We start from the raw sequence: 14,168 nt of genomic DNA, 5'->3' as shown, positions 1-14,168 counted from the left end.
AAACAGTTACCATAGCTCTACCGCAACGATTCAGCAACCATCCTATAGGTGGACGTTGCAATAGGTCTATGGTAATGGTTTATGCGGCGGTTGTCTGAACCGTCGCCATAGGTCAAGCTATGGCGACAATTTCAAACAACCGTTGCCATAGCTTGACCTATAGCGACGGCTAGTTTTTGACTTATTGAGACGTCTATTTTCATCTATTGCAACGACATTAAACCGTTGCAACAACCTCTATTGCGACGCTTTTGTTATCCTGTTACAACGCTTTTTGAGTACCTATTACAACTATTTCATTACTTATTGGAACGCCTATTTTCAACTATTGCAACGACATTAAACCGTTGCAATAGCATCTATTGCGACACTTTTATTATTCTGTTGCAACGCTTTTTGACTACCTATTGCAATGATTTATTGATCTATTGCAACAATTATTGTCACATGTTATTAAATTGTAACGATTTATATAAATAGTCACTCGTATTAATGTAAATTTGTATTTACATACATAATAAATTATAACACAATATATACACATCACGAAACAAAATCATTCATTAATAATCTCATAATTCAAAATATGCAATAAGCTTATACATTAGATGCGGTGAACTCCATCTCACTACTAGTCCATGAGAGCTGCTTTTGGGATTCTGCAACCTCTCTGCATCCCTGATGCGGTGAAATCCAACAGCATATCTTGTTGCTAAACAATTAGGTTTAATTTTTCCTGCCTACTCATTAAAGCAAAAGAGTGTAATTTACTTATTATACATTAGATAAAAGAGAGGTTTCAAGTTTGAAGAAGAAGCACCTTTTCCAAGCATTTAGCAGAGCTCCTATGGTCACTCATCAAGTAATAAGCATTAGCTAGATTTGTCCAAATGTGAGCTGCTTTCGAGTCTGCTTTCAAAGCTGCTAGTACACTCTTTGGCAATATTGGCTGCAGTGATTTGATCTGCAGAGGTTCCATAAAGTGAATTTGCTCCTGTACCTGAAATTAGCAGCCAATGATTACTGGTTGGTCTCTGTTCTCTTTTTCTTTTTTCTTTTTTCTTTTTATATCCACATTAAAAAAAACTAATGAGCACCACTGGTCCTCAGGATTTCTCGATTTAAAAAAAAATATTGTAGAGACTGAATAGGGGAATCATAGCTTTATTGGAAAAACAAGTTAAGGGATGACACGTTAAAATGTGTACAAAGTTAAAAGTGGAATTCTTTCTCCTTTTTCCGCCTAGATCAGACATCATATGAATCAAAACATCAGGATTTAAATAATTCCATAGCAGAACCTGTGTCGAGTAACTCTATTTACAGGGAAGAAAAAACAAATATCAATGTGTTTGCAGGAACTGATAGTTTCACAATGGCGTACTGATCAACGTGACTAAAACACTTGCCATCCAATGCAGCCAACTCATCTAAGTAATAAGGTGCAAGCAACAAAAAATGTATGATTCTGAAGAAAGTCGTCATAGGAAGAAAACGTACCTCGCAATTTCTTTGGTTTTCTCGAAGGGACAAACTTTGCCCCTATCGCCAAAGCAATTGGTGGACCAAATATAAATCCTCGAGACTCTATTCCTAGAGATATTGAAACAATGAAGTTGATATCAAGTCAGCTAAAAGATGATAAAGAAATAAACGTTTGCAAGTTACTTACTACAGCAGGATTGATTATAATAGTATGAGAATACAACATGACAAAGTGTTACATCATTAGGTCTCTCAAAAACAACATATAAAGGAAATACTTCAGATTGAGGAATAGAAGCCTGGAGGAAAGGAAATAAGTCACAAAGATATCTCAATAATATGACAAAAGCAATTAAACATATGACCAAAAGAATCGTCTATGGGAATTGACTATTCAGAAAAAAGATGTATAACATCTGAACAAGCAAACTGAGCAAGTTGAGAACAAACAGCTAATAAACCTTTAACATAAGAAGTATAAAAGGTCATAAAGCAGTCATATGACCCTTGCTAGTCGTTATCCATCTTGAAATCTGGCTTTTTTTCTCCACATGCTGGATAGGGTCAAAGCACATAAGATACATCAGGACCTTACCAGCAATACCCCTCTTCAAACAAGGATCAATCCACTAAAGAAACATTTCTGACATGTCTTGTCCTTATAGTAATTTGCTTACTATATCCTTGGTGAAAAGAGAAAACCGTTGTATCATCTCTGTTTTATATTCTCTAAACCCCTCACAGGATCCTACATACTTCAAACATTTCCATAAGCTATCTGTATATTATTTGATATTCACAGCTAGTACTTACATAAATATGATAAACTTGTATGGCAGAAACTGCAAGAGGGGATGCTCATGTAAGTCATGAGGCTCTTCGTGTCCATAGAACAAAAAGGTAAAGTCTTTATGTACCTTATACCTTCAGATTTTTCCTTATTTATGCCAGCAAAATACCTATTCACATCCCTAGTCTTTTTTGGAAACTACCACTTCTTTGATGCAATATGCTGCTCTAAACTAGCCAAACCTGCAATTTTATAATGCTCAGATGCATGATTTAGACGTATAGGATTTTCTTCTTTTTCCAAGGCACTATATTTCTCTGATTAGGACACCGACAGTTTTTACAAATTGCAGTTGCACTCCAGTTTATGTATCCATATGGAACTCCTGCTGACTGTAGGTTAACTTGTTCCAATCTATTCAGTCTCTTTTATTCCTCTCTCATATGACCATACACGACAAAAAAAACAGAAGAATGAGGTTTAGAAGAGAGTCTTAATACATCTGGTGGTGAGAAAGAAACAACAAATGTAGAAAGACAAATGCCAAAATCTAATGTGAAGAAATGTGACTGATACAATAAGAGCAACAAGAATGGTCATGCGCTTTCCTACTGATAAACTGATGATATTGCCAAATAGCATTATTTTGAATGGTGCAAGCAAAAGAAACATAATTCCAGTGGCTAGTACTTTCTCACCAAGAATCAACAGGTACTGGAATGTGACAATAAAATGATCAGGTCTAGATAAAGTAAGAGAAGAGATTATACCCTAAAATCACAAGAAAATTCAAAAAAGATGTCATCGATAAGAGACCTATTGTAAAGTTAGTCATACGTTTCCCTGATCTTTCTCCTCTAGCTTGAATTTCTGTGTCCCAACATAGATATCACTGAATTCTCATTAGTTCCCAGTCCTACACAAAACACACTTAATCAATCTGTCTTTATACGACGAACAAAAAAAATCTGATTATTCTCATACTAGTAGTGCACTATCTTTTCAATTGTACAATTCTTAAACCTCACAACTTAACCTACCCATCAAACAAAGCAACTTCTCCAAATGATGAGGACTATGAATTATGAAAGCATAGTCTTTCTTTGTGATATCTATCATGAAAATGCAGATCTTATCCCGAGTAAAGTATTCCAACACAGGCAAAACTTTTATCACCAACCCAAGTTTGCGGAAATATGAATACATTGACACAAACGCTAAAGCACTTCACCAAGAAAATTCAAATTGATAAATGCAGAAAACATGTCCGAAATTCACACTAACTATAAGCGAAAATCTTTAACTTGAATTAACCAAGGAACAATTGTTATAGGTTACAGTAAATCAGTCTATCATATCCATTCACCTAGCAAAGAGATGTCGCATTTTGAAGGGAGCATCACAGGAAAAAGAGGTACCCAATGTTTTCTGCCTATTTCCCTACTGCTTCAACCCCACACCCTCCTGCTACAAGAAAGGGAAACATGGGCAAAGAGTATATTGCTTTTCTTTCTTTTTGGATAAATAGTAGCATTCTTTTTTCTTGTGAAGCCTTTCCAGAACTGTGTATAACTGTTTGTATCAATTTTCTGAGACTCCTCCACAGGTGTTCTGTTAAATACTTAGGATATGATATTGTCACTTGTAATTGTCATTTTGTACATTCCTTATTTTGACTTCAAAATCTCTCTTTATAAAACCACCTTCACTTGGTCAATATTTAATATTTAAATGGTGGACATTCTATTTTTTTCCTTCTCTATTTGGCTAGCTTCTAGTAGTTGCTTCCATGACGGATCAGCTAACGTAATGTAATTTTGCCTTTTATTTCACTGAAATAAGAAATGTCAATCCAGGAAGTTTAAAGTTCATTGTGAAAGTTGTTAAAATTAGTAAAAGTTGCATACAAAATAAGCAATTATTTTATTTTGTACCTGGACCTACAACAATACCTATAATCAACCCCACAACACCCACAACACCCCAAAAGCTCTTTTCTTTAACCACATACTCTAGCAAGATGTACCACAGAGACTAGCAACTATCAATGTAGATTCGCGAGAGAGTAAAGAAATGAAACCAATACAACACAGTTTAACAAAGGTGGACAGAACAATGATTAACACAACACATTACCACATATAAAGTATTATAACATATGCTAAAAGAAAAAGTTCAAATCTTTGAACCCAAGCATAAATGATTCGAAACCTCACCAGTAAAAAGCTTAAAACCAGTTGGCACACTTCTTCTCTGTGTAATACAGAAAACATCCGCCTTTTGAGTCGCGTACAATCCGGGATCAACTATAATTGGCTTTACCCGTTGAAACCTTCACAAATAGGAATCAAGTTAAGTTAAACTCACTCAATTAATACTAAATTTCTCAACCAGAAGTATAATGAAGAGAGAATTTCTTTTAACATATTCTTTCCATCCAATTTTTCAAGATACTTGAAAACAATCTCACATGACTTCCATGTTATCTATTCCTCTTCCTATTCTTTTATGGAATAGTTCTTTTCCTGCGGTTATCTTTTCCTCGTCCTATTCTCTAGGTTCCCTTTTTTGAAGATTTTATTAGCTGTACAAGTGTGAAACACTTCAGGATGTTCACATGTGACACATAACAGAAAGAGGGATCGAAATGGGAACCATATTATCAGTTGTGAATGACAGTTTAGAGTGTTAGTTGTGAAATGGAAAACATATTATCAGTTGTGAATGATAGTTTAGAGTGTCAGTTCATGACATTTCTCACTCTTTCCTTGGCACACTGATACGGGAATTCCTAGCTCAAGACCTTTCACACGAAGCCAAGCGCGTGAGTTGCAATGACTCCAAGCCTTGTTCATATCCTTGGCCGTGTGTGAGGCCCTTGTGAGCCCATATAAGGGCCTATACTTATTAAAGTGTGAAGAGGCCCAACAAAACACCCTAAACCCACCCACTTAATGCCAAGGGTATTTTGGTCTATCGTCCCACCTTTGTAATTGCCTATATAAGCCATTTGTTAGGGCTAGTCTTTTAGTTAGTTGATTCATATTTTGGAAGACAACAAAACACTTGTAATATTTTGGAACTTCTCTCTTCCATTGGAAAAGCCCCAATTTGAAAACTCACTAGTAGAGTGATACTAGTGTTGTCTCTTGGCTAGAAACTAGTATCTTGGGATTCTTTGAGTTCCTCTTGGTCCAAGTAAGAACTTGGTATTGATATTTATTAATCTTAGGGTCCTTTCTCTTGTTAGGGTTCTTAGATCATTGAATATCGTGTGTCAAGTTTCTCTCTCTTGTAATTTTGTTATCCTTGTGTTGTTGAATCTAAAAGTCTAGTAAAGACGCGTGGGGTTCTTTCGATTCACTAGCATTGTTGCCTTGTTATTCATCTCATTTACTTGTTCAAAAACACAAACTCAAAGTCTAGTGAAGCCATGTGAGGCCTATTTCAATTCACTAGCAACTTGTTGTTCTTGTGTTGGTTGGAATCTCTTGATACACACATAGTCTTGTATCATTTAGTATCAAAGTTTGTGGTTGATTTTGTTCCAACAAAATCAATCTTGGGCTTGCTAGAAAAAAAAACCAAAAAAAAAGAAGAGTAGTGTTCTTGAACATTTTGGTCGAAATTGGTTGTAGATCTACAAAAGATTTTACTTGTTTAATTTGTTTCTTGTGTTGGTTTCTTTCCCATCAACACAAAAGTGTCTAAATCTAAAGTTGATCTTAAGAAAAAAGTGACTTGTTGTTGTGAAAACTTGAGGTTGGTCGTGTGGCGACTTATGTTGGGTGTTGGAGTGCCCATTGTGGTATATTGTTGTTTTGTTCTTGAAGGTGTTGATGTTGTGTTCATATTTAAAGTTTCTCTTCATCCTATGTCTTAAAAGAGCAATAGATCCCAAAAGGTGGTAAGACAAAAACTGAAAAGTTGTTTGTGAGAAGACTTGCCAACATCACCTTTCTAGACTTGACAACCACTAAATTCAAACATCACCCTTTTGAGTTGGAAAAAGTTGAAAAAGTTACAAGACTTTACTTTCCCTCCAAAAGCAAAGTCATCCATTACAAAATTGTAAAGATTAAGGCTTCAAGTTGATGAACAAAATGTATGGACTGTGACCAATGCCATGCTGCCACGTCACCTTAATCACTGTTCACGTTATTAATTAAGCTCAATTTGGATATTCTAGTTTCTAATATTGATTCTTAGTTTTTTCTAATTTACTCGAGAACTAATTAGCAAGCTAGTACATTCCTACTAGGTTTTCAACTAGTCCTTTGAAGTCTTATATTTGTGTCATCGTTTGTTTGTGTGCTTTTGTCATTTGAATACGTTGTAACTCCTTGACTCTAGTACGATGGGAATTCTTTGAGTTTCAAACAAGAATCCATTCCGGACAAGAGCATACTCATACCTTAAGGATTCGCGGGTTACTATCCAATCTACAACACTTGTGGAGCTTGAGTGTGAGTGAACCAAGAGTGTGTGTGTAAGGAGAAGGGTTTTAAACTAACTTGCTTGTTGCTTGTGTAGGTGATTCCTTGACAATGGAGGGAACCACATCTCAAACCGTGGATTCTAATGAAATGGAGAATATGAGGGTCACTCTTGAGGCTATGACCTGAACTCTTAAAAGGTTGAGTACGGAAGTGGGAGCCATAAGGGGAGAAGTAACGACTATTAGTGGGAGGTTAGAACAAGTGGAGAGTCAAAGGAACTCTCACCCTTATACTCCTCGACATGTTTCGTCAGGTGGACATGATATAAATTCCTCCGCCACCGTTACTCCCAAAACATGGCCACAATTGCCAAATCCTTCACTAGCTCCACTAAATGCCGCAAGCCAAACCACTCATAACCCCCTAAACCGAGACTCCAATAGACCAACCCATTCCCAAACTCCTCAAGTTCCGCAAGAGAGACTTAGGCATCCAATACCTCCACTAAATCCAAACCCACCCTTCCAAGCCTCACTAAACCAAAGACCACCACCTCCACAAAATCCAATCCCTCCAAATCAAGTCCCAAACGTCCAAAACCATTCGATCCATTTTGAGGAATATAATAGAGAGGATTATGAAGGGTATGGAGTCTTTGACAATACTTACACGAGGGAGGAGGAGATAAGAGGGGCGTGTGGATCCAAAAATATACCGAGGGTATGGATAAAGGGAAAACCGACACCAAAAGAGAGACGTAGGCATCAATACCATCAAATTGAGCCTACCTATATTGAAGGGTGAAAGTGACCTCGAGGTGAATCTTGCTTGGGAGTCAGCGTGTGATAGTGTTTCAAGTGAATGATATCTCCAAAGAGAAGAAGAGTTGCTATGCCATAGTTCATTTTGAAAGCTATGCTAACACATTGTGGGAATACGTCAAGCGGTTCGGCAACGAGTTGGTGGAGGGGCAACCACCACCATGGTTTTGGTTGAGGTACTTAATGAGGCAACGGTATCTTCCCGAAAGCTATCGTCATGAGTTGCTTTCTAGATTGTACAACTTGCGGCAAGGGAATCGAAGTGTTATGGCATATTATGATGAGTTTCAACAACTCATGTTGAAACTTGATCATCGCGGGGAACAAATTAGTCATGAAATCATTCGGTTCAAGTGTGGGTTAAACAAAGAGATCTCCACTCATTTGAAACTTTACAAGTTTGATACCGTCAAAGGTATTTTCCAAACGGCTCTTGAGATTGAAAGGAAACTTAAAGAGAGATCTTTGTTCAAAGCAAAGGGACAATCAACCTCGAGTTGGCCGAAGGGCAATGATATGGTTCAATCCTCTTTGGGTTGGGCCAAAAACAGAGACCAACCCGCCACTACTAGGCTGCCCAAGCCCAAAACAGTCCACAAAATCCCTCCGAGGCAAGAAGTTCACAAGTATCCTAATCCTAAAGGGTTCCAATGCTTCAAGTGCCAAGGTTGGGGGCATAAATCCAATGAATGACCTAACCTACTCAATGTAATCCTAAGGGAAGGTAGATTGTATTTCTTTGGTGAAGAAGTGGGTATTGAGGGTGATGAGAGTGAGGCTGAGCCTCAAGATGGAGAGATGGACGAGAAGGAGCCATATGATGATTATAATAATTGTGAGGATGCTTATCCGCAAGAAGGGGAGTGAATGGTTCCAAACGTTGTAGTGAGGTGTGCCATGATTAGTAAGGCGATTGATGATCCTAGACAACGGGAGAATCTATTCCATACTAAATGCCTTGTGAAGGGAAGTGTGTGAACTATGGTGATAGATAGTGGAAGTTGTGCGAAAATGGTTAGTGCTGCAATGGTGAACTTCTTGAAATTTCTGACTACACCTCACACTAGTCCTTACAAGTTGCAATGGTGGAATGAATGCGGAGAGTTAAAGGTCATAAGGCAATGTGTGATACATTTGAAGGTAGCCAACTACCACGACGAGGTGCTCTGTGACGTGATACCAATGCAAGATCGTCACTTGTTGTTAGGAAGGCCTTGGCAATACGATAGGTCTTGGTAATACGCTAGGTCAACCAAACATGATGGAAGGTTTAATCGGTATACACTTGAGAAGGATGGCCGAAAGGTTGCTCTTTATCCATTATTGCCTTCCCAAGTGAATGAATTATACTGTGAATTGAAGAAAAAGGGTAAGAAGGCCGAGAGTGAAGGGAAAAGAGGGGAATCCGAGAGTGAGGGGTAGGGGAAACCGAGGGGCCCCTAAATTCTAAGGGGCACGAAAGCATGGTGATGATGGCTAGGAGGAAAGAACTATTTGCGGATCATGACGAGGACACTCCGATGCTCTCTTGGCTCATTATTTTACTACTAACCCCCTCTTGGCTCATTATTTTAATACTAACCCCGCTAATGTTTCCATTTCTCCTATTTCTCATGTTTTGCAAGATTACGAGGATGTCTTCCCAAAGGAATTGCCGAAAGAATTGCCTCCACTTCGGGGCATTGAGCACCAAATTAATTTTTTGACAGGCTCATAATTGCCCAACAAATCGGCTAATAGAAGCAACCCGACGGATACCAAGGAATTATAATGCCAAGTTGAGGAACTTCTCAATAAAGGGTACATCAAGAAGAGTATGAGCCCTTGTGCGGTTCCGACGCTACTAGTTCCCAAGAAAGACGGGACTTGTCGTATATGCATTGATTGTCGAGCCATCAACAAGATAATGGTAAAATATTGTCATCCTATTCCTAGGCTAGATGATATGCTTGATGAATTAAGTGTTTCGTGTTTGTTTTATAAAATTGATTTAAGGAGTGGCTATCACCAAATTCGTATGCAACCAGGTAATGAATATAGTCTCTGTGAATGGATGGTTATGCCATTCAACCTAACAAATGCTCCAAGTACTTTCATAAGGCTAATGAATCATGTGATGAAGGCATTTATTGGAAAATTTGTTGTTGTTTACTTTGATTATGTGTTGGTGTATAGTAAGTCCTTAGATGAGCACGTAAAGCATTTACAATGTGTGTTTGATGTCCTTTGAAAGAAGCAGTTATATGCTAATCTAGAAAAGTGTTCTTTTGGTGTCCATGAAGTTGTATTCCATGGGTTTGTGATGAGCTTAAGATGGGTCAAAGTGGATGAATCTAAGATTGACTCCATTAAAAATTGGCCAACTCCCAAACCGTAGGTGAAGTGAGAAGCTTCCACGAGTTGGCTAGTTTTTATAAATGTTTTGTAAAAGGATTTAGCACCATTGCCGCCCCCTTGACTGAAGTTATTAAAAAGGATCGGCCTGTCAAGTGGGGAGATGAGCAAGCTAAAGCCTTCAAAGACTTGAAATCTATGCTCATCTTGGCCCCTTTGCTACAATTGCCGAATTTTGACAAGACTTTTGAGGTCGAATGTAATGCTAGCAAAGTCGGCATAGGCGCGGTTTTAATGCAAGAATTGAAGCCTATTGCCTACTTTAGCAAAAATCTCAAAGGAGCAACTCTAAACTACTCTACGTACGATTTAGAGTTGTATGCCTTGATTCGATCCTTGGCCACTTGGCAACATTATTTATGGCCTAAAGAATTCATGATCTGAACGGATCATGAATCCTTGAAGCATCTACGGGCACAAAACAAGCTTAACTGGTGGCATGCCAAATGGTTTGAATTTCTCGAAACTTTCCCTTATGTTATTCATTACAAGAAGGGTAAAGACAATGTGGTTGCCGATACTTTATCCCAAAAACATGTACTTGTGTCTCCTTTATCATCTAAGTTGATGGGGGTATGAAAGCCTTAAGTCTTTATATCCTGAGGACCCTCACTTCACTCCTATCAATAGGGAAAGTGAAGAATTGGATAGAGATAGGTGGGTTACGGATAGGGGTACCCATCCTTATACCAAATTTGATGGATACTTATTTAAGGATATATGATTGTGTGTTCTTTCAAGTTCTTGGAGAGAATTGTTTGTGAGGAAAGCACACAATGGCGGTCTAATGGGCCATTTTGGGGTCGAGAAGACCCTCGAAATTTTGTAAGAACAATTTTATTGGCCTAGAATACACAAGGATATGGCTCGAATTTGAGGCCAATGTGTTGAGTGCAAAGGATCCAAGTCACGGCTCCAACCCCACGGGTTGTACACCCGATTGTCCACCCCTTTCCGTCCTTGGCTTGACATATCAATGGACTTTGTGTTGGATTGCCGAGAAGTAAAAGGGGGCAGGTTTTTGTCGTGGTGGATCGATTTTCCAAGATGGCTTACTTTATTCCTTGTTCTAAATGTGATGATGCGCCTAGCGTAGCCTCTTTGTTTGTTGATAATGTTGTAAAACTTCATGGTGTTCCAAGGACCATAGTGAGTGATAGGGATTCTAAATTCCTAAGCCACTTTTGGAAGTCCATGTGGGGTAGGCTCGGTACTAAGTTATTGTTTTCGACCTCATGCCATCCACAAACCGATGGCCAAATGGAAGTAGTAAATAGGACACTAGGGTCTATGCTACGGTCCATGGTTAAGGGAAAAATGACTTCTTGGGAGGAGCACTTACCGTTGATTAAGTTTGCTTATAATCGTGTTATACACTCAAGCACGGGGATGACACCCTTTGAGTGTGTATACGGCATCAACCCCCTCACTCCTTTGGATTTAACCCTTTTGCCAAGTGATCTTATGATAAGCTTAGATGGAAGCAAATGGGCCGAGGCCATGAAGAAGCTACATGAGAATGCGAGGTTGCGGTTGGAGAAGAAAAACTAAGGAGTTTCAAGGCGAACCAACAAAGGAAGAAGAATGATCATTCTTGAATTGGGAGATTGGGTGTGGGTTCACCTAAGGAAGGATAGATTCTCGTCTAAAAGGAATGCTAAGTTGATGCCGCAGGGTGATGGCCTATTCCAAGTATTAGAAAGGATCAACGACAACGCCTACAAGATTGATCTACCCCCGCAACATCCAGTGCACAATACTTTCAACGTGTATGACCTCTCTCGGGTGGAAATGGTGGAGGATGGCAATGATCTGAATTTGAGGACAAATTCCCTTCAAGATGGAGAGGATGATGCGGGAATTCCTAGCTCGAGACTTTTCACACGAAACCAAGCGCGTGAGTTGCAACGACTCCAAGCCTTGTTCATATCCTTGGCCGTGTGTAAGGCCCTTATGAGCCCATCTAAGGGCCTATACTTATTAAAGTGTGAAAAGGCCCAACAAAACACCCCAAACCCACCCACTTAATGCCAAGGGTATTTTGGTCTTTTGTCCCTCCTTTGTAATTAACTATATAAGCCATTTGTTAGGGCTAGTCTTGTAGTTAGTTGATTCATATTTTGGAAGACAACAAAACACTTGTAATATTTTGGAACTTCTCTCTTCCATTGGAGAAGCCCCAGTTTTGAAAACTCACTAGTAGAGTGATACTTGTGTTGTCTCTTGGATAGAAACTAGGATCTTGGGGTTCTTTGAGTTCCTCTTGTAAGAACTTGGTATTGATATTCATTAATCTTAGGGTCCTTTATCTTGTTAGGGTTCTTAGATCATTGAATATCGTGTATCAAGTTTCTATCTCTCGTAATTTTGTTATCCTTGTGTTGTTGAATCTAAAAGTCTAGTGAAGCCGTGTGGGGCTCTTTCGATTCACTAGCATTGTTGCCTTGTTATTCATCTCATTTTCTTGTTCAAAAACACAAACTCAAAGTCTAGTGAAGCCTGTGAGGCCTATTTCGATTCACTAGCAACTTATTGTTCATCTTGTTATTCTTGTGTTGGTTGGAATCTCTTGATACACACATAGTTTTGTATCACACACAAACATACAAAAAATGATTGAATAACTAAATAATTAGACAAATTGTTAAGCAGCAAGTAAACACAAGCTAGCATGAAGCCAAAAGAGTAGGAGTGTTATTTACTTGTCATGTTGAAGTATTGCCTAGAGAAAAAGATTATTTTACCCACTAATGACTAGGACAAATTGGTTTCATCGGGCCAACCAGAAATACTTGACAACACTTTTTAGTTAGGTCTGTTTCTAACTTTCCATTGGATTTGGTATGGATAATATTTGGACTGACACTATACTCTGCATTTAACTTTTCTATTCAATTATCTAACTTGCCCGATGACTTTCTACAACATTCTTAGGTGGAAACAATAGCTTTATACTAGTAGCTTCATTGACCAATCAATCAAACTCAAATGCAGAGAACTTACCCCTGGTCTCTTTGTTTGGCAAATAGTTTTTATGGAGTAAAGAAGTTCATTGGCTCTCTGGTTATTTTCACCTTCACAAGTTAAAAAAATAGTAGGACATTAGTAATAATGAAAGAAATATGGAGAATCTTGGGTAAAAAAAAGAGTACTACTCTCCTTGTTTCATTTCATGTGTCTTACTTTGATTAAACTTGATGTTTAATAAAGTAAGAAAGACTTTTAAATACAGTGTTATTGAACCAAAGATGTGTATAATGTATCACACTGAACTTAAATCTTGTGATCTTAAGAATATCATACAGAATATTGAGTTAACAAGTTATTAAACATAAAAAGTGACATTCTTTTTGAACCTGCAGACTAAAAAGAAAAGTAAGATGCAAATTGAACGGAGGATGTAAAAGTTTTACCTTGTTGAGAGGGCTTGATTACAAAGAGATACTAACAAGAAACAGTTTACAGACATACCAGTTCCTGTAGCCCAAAAAATATGAATACCCAGAGCATGGAGTACTAGAGAGTAAAATCTAGTAGCATCCAACAAATACAGTAGCTGGTAAGTCTTGACATAAATACAAATTCTTGAAGTACTTGCCATAGATACAATAATGTTAGTTAGCATCGCCAAGATCAACATGATGATAGAATCTTATCAGAGTATAGGCAAGTCTTGATCATGAACAGCCTTAGACATTAGAAGCATAAGAACAGTAGTCACCAGTCTAAACCCATCAGTGTCTTTAACTCATTTTGTTTACAGGAATGATAAGAAATGCAAAAATTTGCACCAATAAACCATCAAAAATAGAAAACATAGCCCCAATACTCGGCTTTAAATCAACATTCAAATATCTTCAACATAATTCTCATCATTTATTGCAAATCCATAAGGCTTTCACATCCAAATATTAGTGCATGTCGAAACTTAAACCCATCCCCAAATATTCGGTCAGCAATCAAAGTGAAGGAGAAGAAAACCCCAAAATAGAAACTCAAAAAATTAGATCAAAATCATTAATAAGAAGAATATACTAACCTTAAAATCTACAAATTGAAGAAGAAAATCCTAAAATTACTCAAAAATTGAAGTGCGAATTTGAGAGCTGAAATTGAAGTGGTGGTTGTAGCAATGGAGGGGTTGAAATTGAAGTCGGAGAAGCAGTATCGTTCGGTTTGAATTTCCGGCAATAGCTCCAAAATGGTGGTCGGAGCACCAGCGGAGTAGTGATGGTCGGA

General features: G+C 38.0%; 1 protein-coding gene across 1 annotated transcript; it reads right to left on the bottom strand.

Moving 5' to 3' along the window:
* Positions 1 to 537: 537 nt before the first annotated feature.
* On the bottom strand, positions 538 to 12,961 carry LOC124889559 (adenine phosphoribosyltransferase 3-like; the record flags this gene model as incomplete). Its single annotated transcript, XM_047401508.1, has 5 exons — positions 538 to 740; positions 821 to 1,000; positions 1,501 to 1,593; positions 4,492 to 4,607; positions 12,933 to 12,961. Coding segments are annotated over 4 exons (366 nt in total), but the record flags the coding sequence as incomplete, so codon positions are not given.
* Positions 12,962 to 14,168: the final 1,207 nt, after the last annotated feature.

Source organism: Capsicum annuum, chromosome 12, assembly GCF_002878395.1.
Source record: "Capsicum annuum cultivar UCD-10X-F1 chromosome 12, UCD10Xv1.1, whole genome shotgun sequence".
Classification (NCBI taxonomy): Eukaryota; Viridiplantae; Streptophyta; class Magnoliopsida; order Solanales; family Solanaceae; genus Capsicum; species Capsicum annuum.
Note: the sequence above shows the minus strand (reverse complement) of the source record. Positions and strands in the feature narration are given on the sequence as shown.